The sequence below is a fragment of the Furipterus horrens genome, unplaced genomic scaffold (genome assembly GCF_987537825.1).
Source record: "Furipterus horrens unplaced genomic scaffold, mFurHor1.1.pri manual_scaffold_1, whole genome shotgun sequence".
Lineage (NCBI taxonomy): Eukaryota > Metazoa > Chordata > Mammalia > Chiroptera > Furipteridae > Furipterus > Furipterus horrens.
In genome coordinates this window covers 38975184-38987079 of record NW_028327171.1, presented here as the reverse complement: position 1 = coordinate 38987079, position 11896 = coordinate 38975184, and the positions used below count along the sequence as shown (strand labels likewise).

General features: G+C 38.7%; 1 protein-coding gene across 1 annotated transcript; it reads right to left on the bottom strand.

The window, feature by feature from the left end:
* Positions 1-4552: 4552 nt before the first annotated feature.
* LOC150020903 (large ribosomal subunit protein uL13m) lies at positions 4553-5310 on the bottom strand. Its single transcript, XM_090277172.1, has one exon. It carries the CDS (start codon positions 5282-5284, stop codon positions 4748-4750), a length of 537 nt encoding a protein of 178 aa, XP_090133298.1. The 5' UTR covers positions 5285-5310; the 3' UTR covers positions 4553-4747.
* Positions 5311-11896: the final 6586 nt, after the last annotated feature.

Below are 11896 nucleotides of genomic sequence, written 5' to 3'. Positions count from 1 at the left end.
GGACAAAAGGATAAGCAAAATGTGTCATGTGCACACAATGGAATGTCACTCAGCCCCAGAAGGAAGGAAATTCTGACATGTACTGCAACATGAGTGAACCCCCAAGGACACTACCCCAAGTGAAATAAACCATCCACAAAAAGAAATAAACTTTATGATTCCACCTATATAATGGGGCAAACATTTGAATGGAAAATGCAAACAGTACAAATAAGGAGATGAGAGAGCAATAGCAGTTCAAATGAATATGAATCTTATGAAGCAAATGAATGACACCTTAGGGTACTCAGTAAATTAAAATAAATTACCAGAATTGCAATTTGTTACTGCAGAGAAATTTTGGAAATTGGACAAGATGTGGGGGAAAGAGTCAGGCAATTATTCTAAAAATTTGTGAATGAAAGGTAATCTCTATAAACACAATATACATTTCTGGTAATATTTAGCCGTATGTATTGTTTACTTATTGCAATCATCCCCCCTTTTTGCTGATAATTTTAATACAATTCCAGATATAATGTACTTTTATCTTGAAATATATCAGTATTCATTTAGAAAACTAAAAATGTTATATTTTATGCATAAGCACAGGTGGCTTATTTAACAAACATTTGTAATCTACCAGAAGTAGAAAACAATCTTTGGGACATAGAATGGGTTGTCGCAAGGTCATACATACTAGACTTGTTTTATTTCTTTCTTCGATGGGATTTCTGAACTTGTCAAGGCAATGCAGTCAAAGTAGTAATATATATCTGCACTTTATCAAGGGATTTGACAAATTCCCCCTAGTTGGTGGACAAGATGGAGACATACAGATTGAATTTCAGTATTCAATTGAAATCATGGGTTTCTCTTCAATTGAAGGAAAGTTTCTGTTCTTAACTTTGCTGTTTTTCATATTTTTGTCAATGACTTTGAAAAGGGTATAGATGACCAATTCATCTAGGTTATGGATAACAGAGTCTATAACCAAAGAAAATCTTTATTATCTGGAGGATAGATTGAATTTAAAATGCTAACATTTAATGGGTCTGAATAAATGGTCCTTTATTAGTTTCCAAATTTCTACTCTAAGAGACAGGAGGTTTTAGTTGGCAGTAAGTACACAATTGACTAATGAATGGTGTGATGAGGCTTTCATAGAAAAGGGAATGTGATTCGAGGTTGTAGGAATGCACATAGATATATTGAAGGAAAGTAGTTATAACCTTGTTCCTTCTCTGCCGCACTGGGTCATTTTAAGAAGATTTGGACAGACTGAGTAGCCAAGAGATATAAAAAACAGTAACTAATGCAGTTAAGCTATGTCATGTAAACAATCTGTTGAAAGAAATGAGAATTAATATTCTGTAAAAGACAAAACTTGGGTGATGTGATAACCATTTTCTGATGTTAGAAGAGTTATCATGTGAATGTACAATTGGACTGTTTTGTGAAAACTTCAGTGCTAGCATTTTAACCAGTAATAGGACTTCTAGGGAGACAGTTTTGGCTCAAGACACAAAAGTTTTCTAATGGTCAGAACCATCTAAAGTGGAATGTGTGATTTATTTTGAAGTCATTGGAAATGTTCCAGAATAGAGACATCATTTCTTGGGATGTTAAAGCAGGTGTCCAAGCTTTGGATAATTAGGTAACACTTACAGTCTTTTTCATGCCTGAATTTTTAGCATTCTATGAAGCTGTTTTCAGCTTGCTTGACTTCAGAGGCCAATTTTCTAGTAATCAAATCTGGGATAATTATGTTTTAACCCTGAAGGGGTGGTAGAACTTAATAGGACTCTTGCCTAGTTTCCTTTCTCCTTAACCTTCTGCCTGATTCACATTTAAGTGGCTTCTGACTACTATTCTGTCTTACTGGAAAATTCCTTCCTCTTTTAAACTCACATTCCTTTTACAATGAAGATATCCAAATCACCTCTTGTTTTTCAATTTCTAGTTCTGGCCTGATGAAAAGGCTCTTCAACGTTTGATAGGCAGGAGTTTGGTGACAGACCCTGAATAAGACCTAAAGAATATTCTAGTAATTCCTCTCTTAGGTTATCACATTTGACAAGCTATAGAAATGTCTGTGAAAACTCATAGTTTTTATATGTTTATAAGTTTACAGAATATCTACAATTTAACTTTAGACATCATAATCCCCACAATTACACTAAAGTCCTTCTCTACAAATGAATTTATTTTAAAATGCATTGACTTGTGAGAGAGTTTGTGGTAATGGTGGCAAACACAAGTGGAGATGAGTAGGGACATGAGGAGATAAAGTTAGGGACAAAGATTTGGAGGAGTTTATACAATGGATAGGTTGCTTACAGAATGTGCAGAGAGGATAATGGAAATTTTAGCTCTGAAGTAGGTGTTTGTTCCTGCTATTCCTTCAACTGTGCTCTGTTAGACAGGAGACAATTTTTTTTAACACTCAGACCAGACATTAGACTAAGAAAAGAATAAAGAAAAATAGTGTTTCTAGTCCTTTGTGTCATGGCCTGTGCTAGGTACAAGATGTTGTTATCTCATTCAATTCTCATAACAACCCTTGGAGACAGGTGGTGAAGGATTCTAAGGAAACATTTTGGGAAATTATATACTTGCCCCACTCTACACAGCTAGTGAGCTATGGAGTGGAGATTCACACCAACATGTTGGCCTTTCCTACTGCACCACGCTGCATTCTCTGCTGTCGGGATGAAGGTGGGGATCTCAAGACACAGCATGTAGCAATGGGGCAATGACAGCATAATTACCTTTTTTAAAAAAATGTGCTTTATTGATTATGCTGTTACAGTTGTCCCAATTTCTTTTCCCTTTGTTGCCTCCACTCCAGTCCCCACCCCTTAGTTCATGTCCATTGATTACGCAAATAGTTCTTCTCAACATCTTCCTATCTATTCCACTCCCTCCTATTATGCTTCTTAATTCTTGTACATTCTCCCTCCCTTTTCCCCTTTCATCTTCCCTGCTGATTTCTCCCCAATATGTTCCCCATACCTATAATTCTTTTCCCACTCTTGTTGCCCACTTAGTTTGCCTTTCTTTTGATTCCCTAGCTTCTGTTGTTGGTTGTTGTGATACAGTTTTCATTTTAATGTTCATAGTTTTGATCCTCTTTCTCCTAAACCAGTCCCTTTAACATTTCATATAACAGTGGTTTGGATCTGATGAACTCCTTCAGTTTTACTTTGTCCTGGAGGCACTTTCTCTGCCCTTCTATTCTGAATGACAGCTTTGCTGGATAGAGTAATCACGGTTGTAGGCTTTTTCTTTTCATTACTTTGAACGTTTCCTGCCAGTCCCTTCTTGCCTGCAGAGTTTCTTTTGAGAAATCAGCTGATAGTCTTATCGGGACCCCTTTGTACGTAATCCTCTTCTTCTCTCTTGCTGATTTTAAGATTCTTTATCCTTGATTTTTGACATTTTGATTGCAATATGTCTTGGTGTGGTTCTCCCTGGGTCCAGTTCTTTTGGAACTCTCTGTGCTTCCTGGACCTGTAAGTTTATTTCCCTCCCCAAGTTAGGGAAGTTCTGCTTCATTATTTTTTCACATCATTTTTCAATTTCTAGTTCTTCTTCACCTTCTGGCAACCCTATGATTCAGATATTGGCCCACTTATAGCTGTCCCATAGGTTTCTGAGCTTCTCCTCATTTTCCTCACTTTTCATTTTCTCTTTCTGCATTGGTTGATTGTTTGTTCCTTCCCTATGTTTCGATTTGCTGATTTGTTCCCTGGTGTTCTTTTCCTCACCACTAGTTTGGTATGTGTTTTTGTTCATTTCAGCAGGACTAGCCTTCATTCACCCCCCCACCCCCATCTTGTTTAAGATTTGCTGTTAGGTCTGTAAACATTTTTATAACCAAAGCTCTGAACTGTGCCTCAGAAAGATTTCCTATCTGCTGATCCGTTAGATCAGGTATTTGCTGGCTGGACAGCTGTATCACTGGGATCTCTATCATGATCTGTGCCATCCTGACAGTTTTGTGTTTACCTTTGCTTCCTGGGCGGGGCTATCACACCTCCTATGATATAGATGGCAGAGCCCCGTGCACTCATCACAACCCGGCGAACTTTCTCACCATACTGTGTGGGGGTGGGGGTCCAAAATGGATTCTTGCTGTTTACTCTCCACTGAGAGACTGGCAGCTTCCTTCTTCATCCCCATCCCCTCTGGCCTTCACAGTCTGAGGCAATGGGAATCTGCCTTTCCCGGCGTTGGAATCATGAACTGACAGGTCTGGTCTGCAGCCAGGGGTTCTTTCCAGGTGTTTCTCACCTCTTTTTAAATATGGGTGTCTGCTTACCGCTCTCCTGTCGCTGTTGCCACAGTTGCCACCGCCAGCACAGCTTGACCTCTCCGCTCTGGCTTCGCCCCTCCTTTATTACTTCATATGTTGGACTTCCATGTAGCTTTATGTTCTGGAACTTCTTGTTATTTCTGGTTTTGTAGTAGATGTATTCCTTCTTCTTTTTTTTTTTTTTTTTTTGCCAAGGAACCGCCTTTATTCTTATCACCACTGATAACACTCAAATCCAATTACATGATAAAGCAATTCTATAACAGAATGTATTTTATTGCAACCTCCTGCTGAAGAAAGATCCCGTCCTGACCTTCCTCCTCAAACTTTCAGCACCCAAACACATTTCCTGTTCAGCGCAGCGGTTTCACGGGGCCCTGCAGCTTAGGAGAAACTTATCAGGAGAAAGGTTCAATCACCTCACTGGGATTTTCTGCAATTTTCGTTCTCCTACAGCCGGGTATCTTCAGGTGGAGTCCACAGTCTTGGGAAAGCCTCTATTTCTTCTTGTGTGTATTCATCTAGACGTTTGGGTACCTTTCGTGGTTGTGGAAGCTCTTCCACTAAATTCTTAAGAATATCTTCTGGTATATTCTCGTCTGGGAAGAGATGCAACCTCTGCATCATAGTCCTTCTGTGAAGGTTTTTTGGTAGCATGCCATAAATTGCTAGTTTTACAATAGCCACTGGGTCCCGCTGGTGCAGCTGGGCAGCTGTTACTTGTCTAAACCCACCTGGGTACCCAGTATGTGAAGAGTATACTTTTTGTTCCCATTTGTTTCCAGAAAATGCAATGTGCCTTGTGTTAATTATGACAACATGATCACCGCAGTCACTCAGCTGATGATACACAGGTTTATGTAATCCTTGAAGTTTAACTGACGCCATAGCAGCAAGTTTGCCAGGGGGCTGCATTTTCCCATCTAAGAGATACCAAACTCGAGCAAATGTGGCCCATTGCTGGTGCGCCTTGGAGAAACTCGACATGTTTCCCCACTAACAGGACTGCGGTCCTTTCCGATGTATTCCTTCTTAATTGTGGAGGGAGACAGAGTGTTTGAGTCTAGGCCTCCATCTTGGCCGGAAATCTGCATAACTATCTTTATATCATTTTAAGGAACACATCGCTTTTGCTTTTGATGGAAAATTTACAAGATTAAAATAGTGGATTCCTGAAACTTTCTTGAGTTCAAAGCAGACAGTTCATTTTAAGAAGCTATAAAGCACTCTCAAATTTGTTAGCCATCAAATATATCAAGCAGGTAGCTCAAAGCATTCTGTAAACAGTAAAAAAGCACAGGTCGTTTTTTTAAAATTGTAATTCTATAACTACCCCTGGAACCAATGCAGCAAATTTGCTCAACCTCAAGTATTTCAGTGACAAGATTAAATCAATATGGGAAAAGGTTTCTTGATCTCCAGATATCTTGAGTTCAATGGCATCCGCTTGAGAGAAATGCAACTCTAGGCTCAGGGCTGTGGGAAGCCTTTGGCAGCTGGTGGTGCATGTTGGCGGAAGGCTGTGATAATGCACTCCCATCAATTCCTTTATCTCCTGATTACACTGCTTTTTAGAAGCTGTTCCCAAGGGTAAATCTCTTCAATTGATTTTGCTGTCAGGAGGCAGTTCCAGTTCACATAGGAAAGGCAGATTAGTACCTCACTGGTTAAGTGCTTGAGCAATTTGCCCTACATGTTAAATTATGGGCTTTATCAGCTCAGAGCTGCTTAATTTCCGGAGCAGGGTGAAAATGATACCATTTGGGCCAACCGTTGATCTTCCCATTTCAGTCACTAGGAAGTTTAGCAGTTTAAACTTCTCTGTAACTTTAGTAAAAGCTTCCCAATTCTGGGACTGATTTTTCAGTATCACTGGCAGTCCCTGTCTCACGTGATAAATTGTATGGTCATATTACTGTGAGTTGCTAGAGTCTGACTCCTCTATCTCTTCAAATAAGTATAAAAATTGGCTGGACTTCGAGCTAAGTGTCACTGGTTCAATTCCCAGTCAGGGCACATGACTAGGTTGCACGTCAGGTCCCCAGTTGGGGGCCTGAGTGAGAGGCAACCACACAGTGATATTTCTCTCTCTCTCTTTCTCCTTTCCCCTCTCTCTTAAAATAAAACAAACAAACAAAACAAACAAATAAATAAAAAAATTTAATAAAAAAGAGAGAAACAGTTAACAATAATAATAATAAAGAATTGGCTGGAAGTGGTCATATCATTGTTAGTGTTGGTAACCAGTTTATGTGGTTATATGATGTAATATGCAAATAAAGCAAAAACAATAACATTACAGAGAACAATAATAGAAAAAAAAAACACAGTCCAGCTCAACATCAAAATGTTGGAATAGACACACAGGATACTTCTGGCCAAGATGGGGCCTAGACTGACACGCTCCATCTCCCTCCACAACTAAGAAGGAATACAACTACTGCAAAAACAGATATAATCAGAAGTTCCAGAAAATAAATGAAAGTCCATTGCATGAAGCTATAAACAAATGGTGCTCGTCCAGACGGGTAGGAGGGATAAAGCTGGGACAGAGAGGTTCAGCGGTGCTGGTGGTGACAGCAGCAGTGGTGATGGTGATGGGATGGCAGTAAGCACAGACACCGATATTTAAGGGGAGGCGAGAAGCACCTGGGGAGCACCACTGGCTGTAGACCAGACCCGTCAGCTTGTGATTTCAACACTGGGGAAGACAGACCCCCATTGCCTTGGACTGTGAGGCCCAGAGAGGGTGGGGACAGAGGAGGAGGCTCCCAGTCTCAGCGGAGAGTGAATAGCAGGAATCCATCTTGGACACTCACCCCCACAGAAAATGCCACAGCATAGTGAGAAGGGTCACCCAGTAGTGATGAGTGCATGGGGCTCTGCCCCCTATAGCATAGGAGGTGTGACAGCCCCGCCCATGAAGCAAAGGTAAACACAAAACTGTCAGGATAGCAGAGATCATGACAGAGATCCCAGTGATACAGCTGACCTGCCAGCAAATACCTGATCTGATGAATCAGCAGATAGAAAATCTTTCTGAGGCACAGTTCAGAGCTTTGGTTATAAAAATGCTTAAAGATCTAACAGCAGATGTTAAACAAGACGGGGAAAGAATGAAGGCTAGTCATGCTGAAATGAACAAAAACATATACCAAACTAGTGGTGAGGGAAAGAAAACCAGGGAACAAATCAACAAATCTTAAAAGCAGCAAGAGATAAGAGGATTATGTACAAAGGGGTCGCAATAAGACTATCAGCTGATTTCTCAAAAGAAACTCTGCAGGCAAGAAGGGACTGGCAAGAATAATTCAAAGTAATGAAAAGCAAAAACCTACAACCACGATTACTCTATCCAGTGATCTGTCATTCAGAATAGAAAGGCAGAGAAAGTGCCTCCATGACAAAGTAAAGCTCAAGGAGTTCATCAGATCCAAACCACTGTGATATGAAATGTTAAAGGGATTTTTTAGGAGAAAGAGGATCAAAACTATGAACATTAAAATGAAAACTGTATCACAACAACCAACAACAGAAGCTAGGGAATCAAAAGAAAGGCAAACTGAGTGGGCAATGAGAGTGGGAAAGGAATTATAGGTATGGGGAAAATTATGGGGGGAGGTCAGCGGGGAGGGGAAAAGAGGGTAAGGGAGGGAGATGGTACTGGAATTAAGAAGCATAGTAGGGGGGAGTGGAGTAGACAGGAAGATGTTAAGAACTATATGCACAACCAATGGGTATGGACTAAGTGGGGGAACAACTGGAGTGAGGGGGGCACTGGGTAGAGGGGAACAAAGGAAAAGAAATTAGGACAAATGTAACAGCATAATCAATAGGGATTATTAAAAAAAATTCAACAAGACATAAAATAGGGCAAAAATTTGAACCTCCACTATAGAGTTATCATACTCAATGAGCTCTCACACATTGCTGGCAGGAAGGTAAATGATTGAGCCACTCTGTTCCTCAATAATTGATAATCAAATTGTGAATCATTAGTATAATATTAACACTACAAAGCAATAAAAAGGAGTGAACTGTTGAAACACAACATTATGGATTTATTTTAGAAGCACCATGCTGAGTGAAAGACATCAGCCACAAAAGGTTACACAATGTATAATTCATTCCATTTTTAGGATATCTGTATGACAAAATTATAGAGACAAAGAATAGATCAGTGGTTTTCAGGGCTTAATGGTTAGGGGAAAGTTTAGCTACAAAGGGACAACACAGGGAAATTTAGCAGGGGGACGGTGATGGAGCTTTTTTATTCCAATTCTGGTTGTGGTTTTGTGAATGTTACATGTATTAAACTTTATAAAACAGTTTGTTAAAAAAGTTAATTCTACTGTATATAAAAATAAAATTTTAACTCTTCGTGACTGAAAATGTAAAAAAAAAAAAGTTGGAATAAATCACAGTGCTAGTTCCCAAATTCTACTATGTCTATAAGAGGAGAGGTGATATTTCATTCACTCCATGGTTTTTGTTATCTTCAGGAAACCCTCACTGAAACACTTAGAAACAAAATCCCATTCATCCATTCGTAAGGTAAATACCTTCCCTGGAGTCTCCTGACAACTTTAGTTATGTGACTAACTGGACTTCTGTTTTGTAAATCAACTTCTTGAAGGAATGGGAAATATTTTTAGTGAATCTTCTTAACTGGATTTTGGAAGAGGTTTGGTAATGGTCTCCCATTGTGTTCCTTTTACTTCAGAGTGCTTTCAAAAATAGATGAGTGTTATGTTCACAAAATAAACCCTTACAATTTCTCTGAGAAATTAATACATTTTACTTCCTGACTTGTTCCTGATTTCTTTGGCTTCCACAATTTTGTCCTTCCTTGTATGGACATCTACTTGCCCAGAACCTTTCAGATTTCCTCTGCCTTCCCCACTGCTACCTGTGGAACAACATCTGCAAGGCGGATTTGGCTGCCTACAGGTTGTAACCAAACAAGATGCACCACACACATGGACATAAGTATAGGGTATTTGTTTATTTCATTGTTGAGGAGTCATACAAGACTTCTTGGAAGAAACATGTTTTTAAAATGTGACCTACAGAATGGATGTATAAACATTATCCAGGTAGAGAAAAAGAGCCTACAATGAGAGACTGACATCCACAGGTAAGAGAGATGTGGCAGAGCTATGAATACAGTATTTTTAGGCTGAAGCAGAGAAAAGGCACTATGGCAATTAAAGACAGGTGCATTAAGAGACATACTGATTTTAGAGAAGATAAACTGACCCACAATAAAGTCAATGAAGAATAATTCCAGAAGTTACTCTGCAGTTGGGAAAAATGCTTTTACTTTTTCCAATTCACAGTATTTTCTTTTGAATAGTGAAATTAATATTCAATGATAAATGCATTTTTTGGGGGGTGAACTCAGTATGAGCTTCGTTCATTGGCAGTCTGATGAGAGATTTTACTGCACTCCATGTCAAAGGTTAGGCATAAAAGCATTCCATTCTGAAGTAAAAATCTATTTCAATCAAATAGATTGGAAATAATTACACTGTAGGACAAACTCACAATTTTTCAGTTTTAGAAGAGACAGACTTGTAAATGAAATTCATGTTAGAATAGGAGTTTAAAATAATGATATACATGGGATGTTACAGTTGAAAAGACTTTACATGCATCTAATTTACCCAGAGAAAAGGCAGGACTCTGAAAAGTCAAATGATTTGTCTAAAGTAAATGACTCCATGGATAAGTCTTGGCCTAACCCCAGCAAACTGACTCCCTATACAATCCTCTTTCTATCACCGCAGACCTGATTTCCCCATAAGAATGAAGGTACACTTGCAAAATTTTCTTATATTGGGCCAGTGGCTTTGATTTTTAGCTGCTTTGAAAGTTTTTTATAGTTTTGATCCAGTTATCATTCTTGGGTTGCAGAGCACTTATCTAAATAGCTATACATCTCCTTAATATTCAAGCACACTTCTAAAATAATAAGTCAACTTGGGAAAGCATACATTTCCCCAGAGAACTTAATTTAAGAAACACTTCGTAACAAGTATGTTCTTAATTTTTTGAAAGTACCTAGTGTAAGATAGTTCTTGCAATCTGCCGGAACAGAGTAGTTCCTTGTTCAACCAGTTGAATTTAGTATATGTTTGTACTTTGTTCTTATCAAAATCATGTTTGATGTGGAAGAGTTAGGTCCAACTCTCCTGTTGCAGTCTCTAGAAGTTTGCTTGATAAAGTGCTGCTTTCTTGAATATTAGCATGAACCCTTGAAACTTTCTACTCTGAGTGAAAGCTGGTAGAAACTGGGAAGATGAGGGAAAGGTAGAGGCGAGGGAAGGATGGCTGGAAATCAATCCTCAAAACCTTCTTCAGCATTCGTAGCCGAGTATTTGCAGAGTTCTGAATTTATGACAAAGACTTCCACGTATTTCAGCCATTTTATTTTTACAAGAGCCCCCTTTGTTATCATTGTGAACATCACTGAATAATGAAAACTGAGGCTCTGATGTGTGAGGCAATTTCCTCCATTTGACACACCCATTGCAGAGCTGGGACCTGGCCAAGGTCTGAAGACTCTTAGCTCAGGGCTCTTTACTCTCTCCTAGTTGTGACATTTTCAGTGTGGAAAACCTGTTAGGATAATTTCATTTCATCCTCTCATAGTATTCCTCTGCAGAATTTTATTGGACACCTGAGCACTGGGATTGAAAAATCAATAACTTAGTCTTTCAAGAGAGATTTCATACACTTTTGTTTGGATTTTTCCAGGATTCTGATAATCTTTCAATAGAAGTGATTCGAAGACATTTGTGAAAATGAAAATCACTGCTTTTACCAAAGCAACATGTCAGATCTTTCCAACAAGAATCCAAGTTTCTCAAGAGCATGGGCTAGATTATCTTGGTTTTCTAAAATCTGCCTCATTCCCATTTTCATGATAGTTACTGGCACAATATTTTACTCAAAGAGAGAGCTCTTTGAATGTTAACTCTGCAGTGATACTAATTTCCAAACTTTCATTTAGCTCCAAGACATTATAATTCTATGGGTTTACATATGGAAGAGAAATTTATAATTTTATACATATTTGTCATTCCATTTCAGAAACTCCATTATGTTTATGTGTAAGGATACTATAGATGCCATCACTCTTCCAAAATTACTACATTTTTCTGTACTATGTTCAATCTTTATGTTATGAATAATTGAATTGCAAAAGTTGTATACATATAAATGGCAGGTGTATGTGTGTGTGTGAATATGGTTTGCATATATACATGTGTCCGAATTCAATATATCAACTTCTCACTTCATCACACAGGCCTTCTCATTATGGGTGATGCTGAACTCGATCACTTGGTTAAGGCAGTAACGACCAGAACTCTACATTGTAGGTATACATTGCCTCTTTGTGATAAGTAATTAACCTGTGGGTGATATTTTGAGACCATGTGAATATCTTAATAATTTTATTTCCTTATCTATGGATACAATGAGCCTATGTTATTCTCCTCCATGATTTATCTTCTATTAACTCCAGTCCATGCAACATCCTTATCAAATTTACTGCGTTGAGGGTCCCCAAGCCACATTCAGTTTTGCTGATTC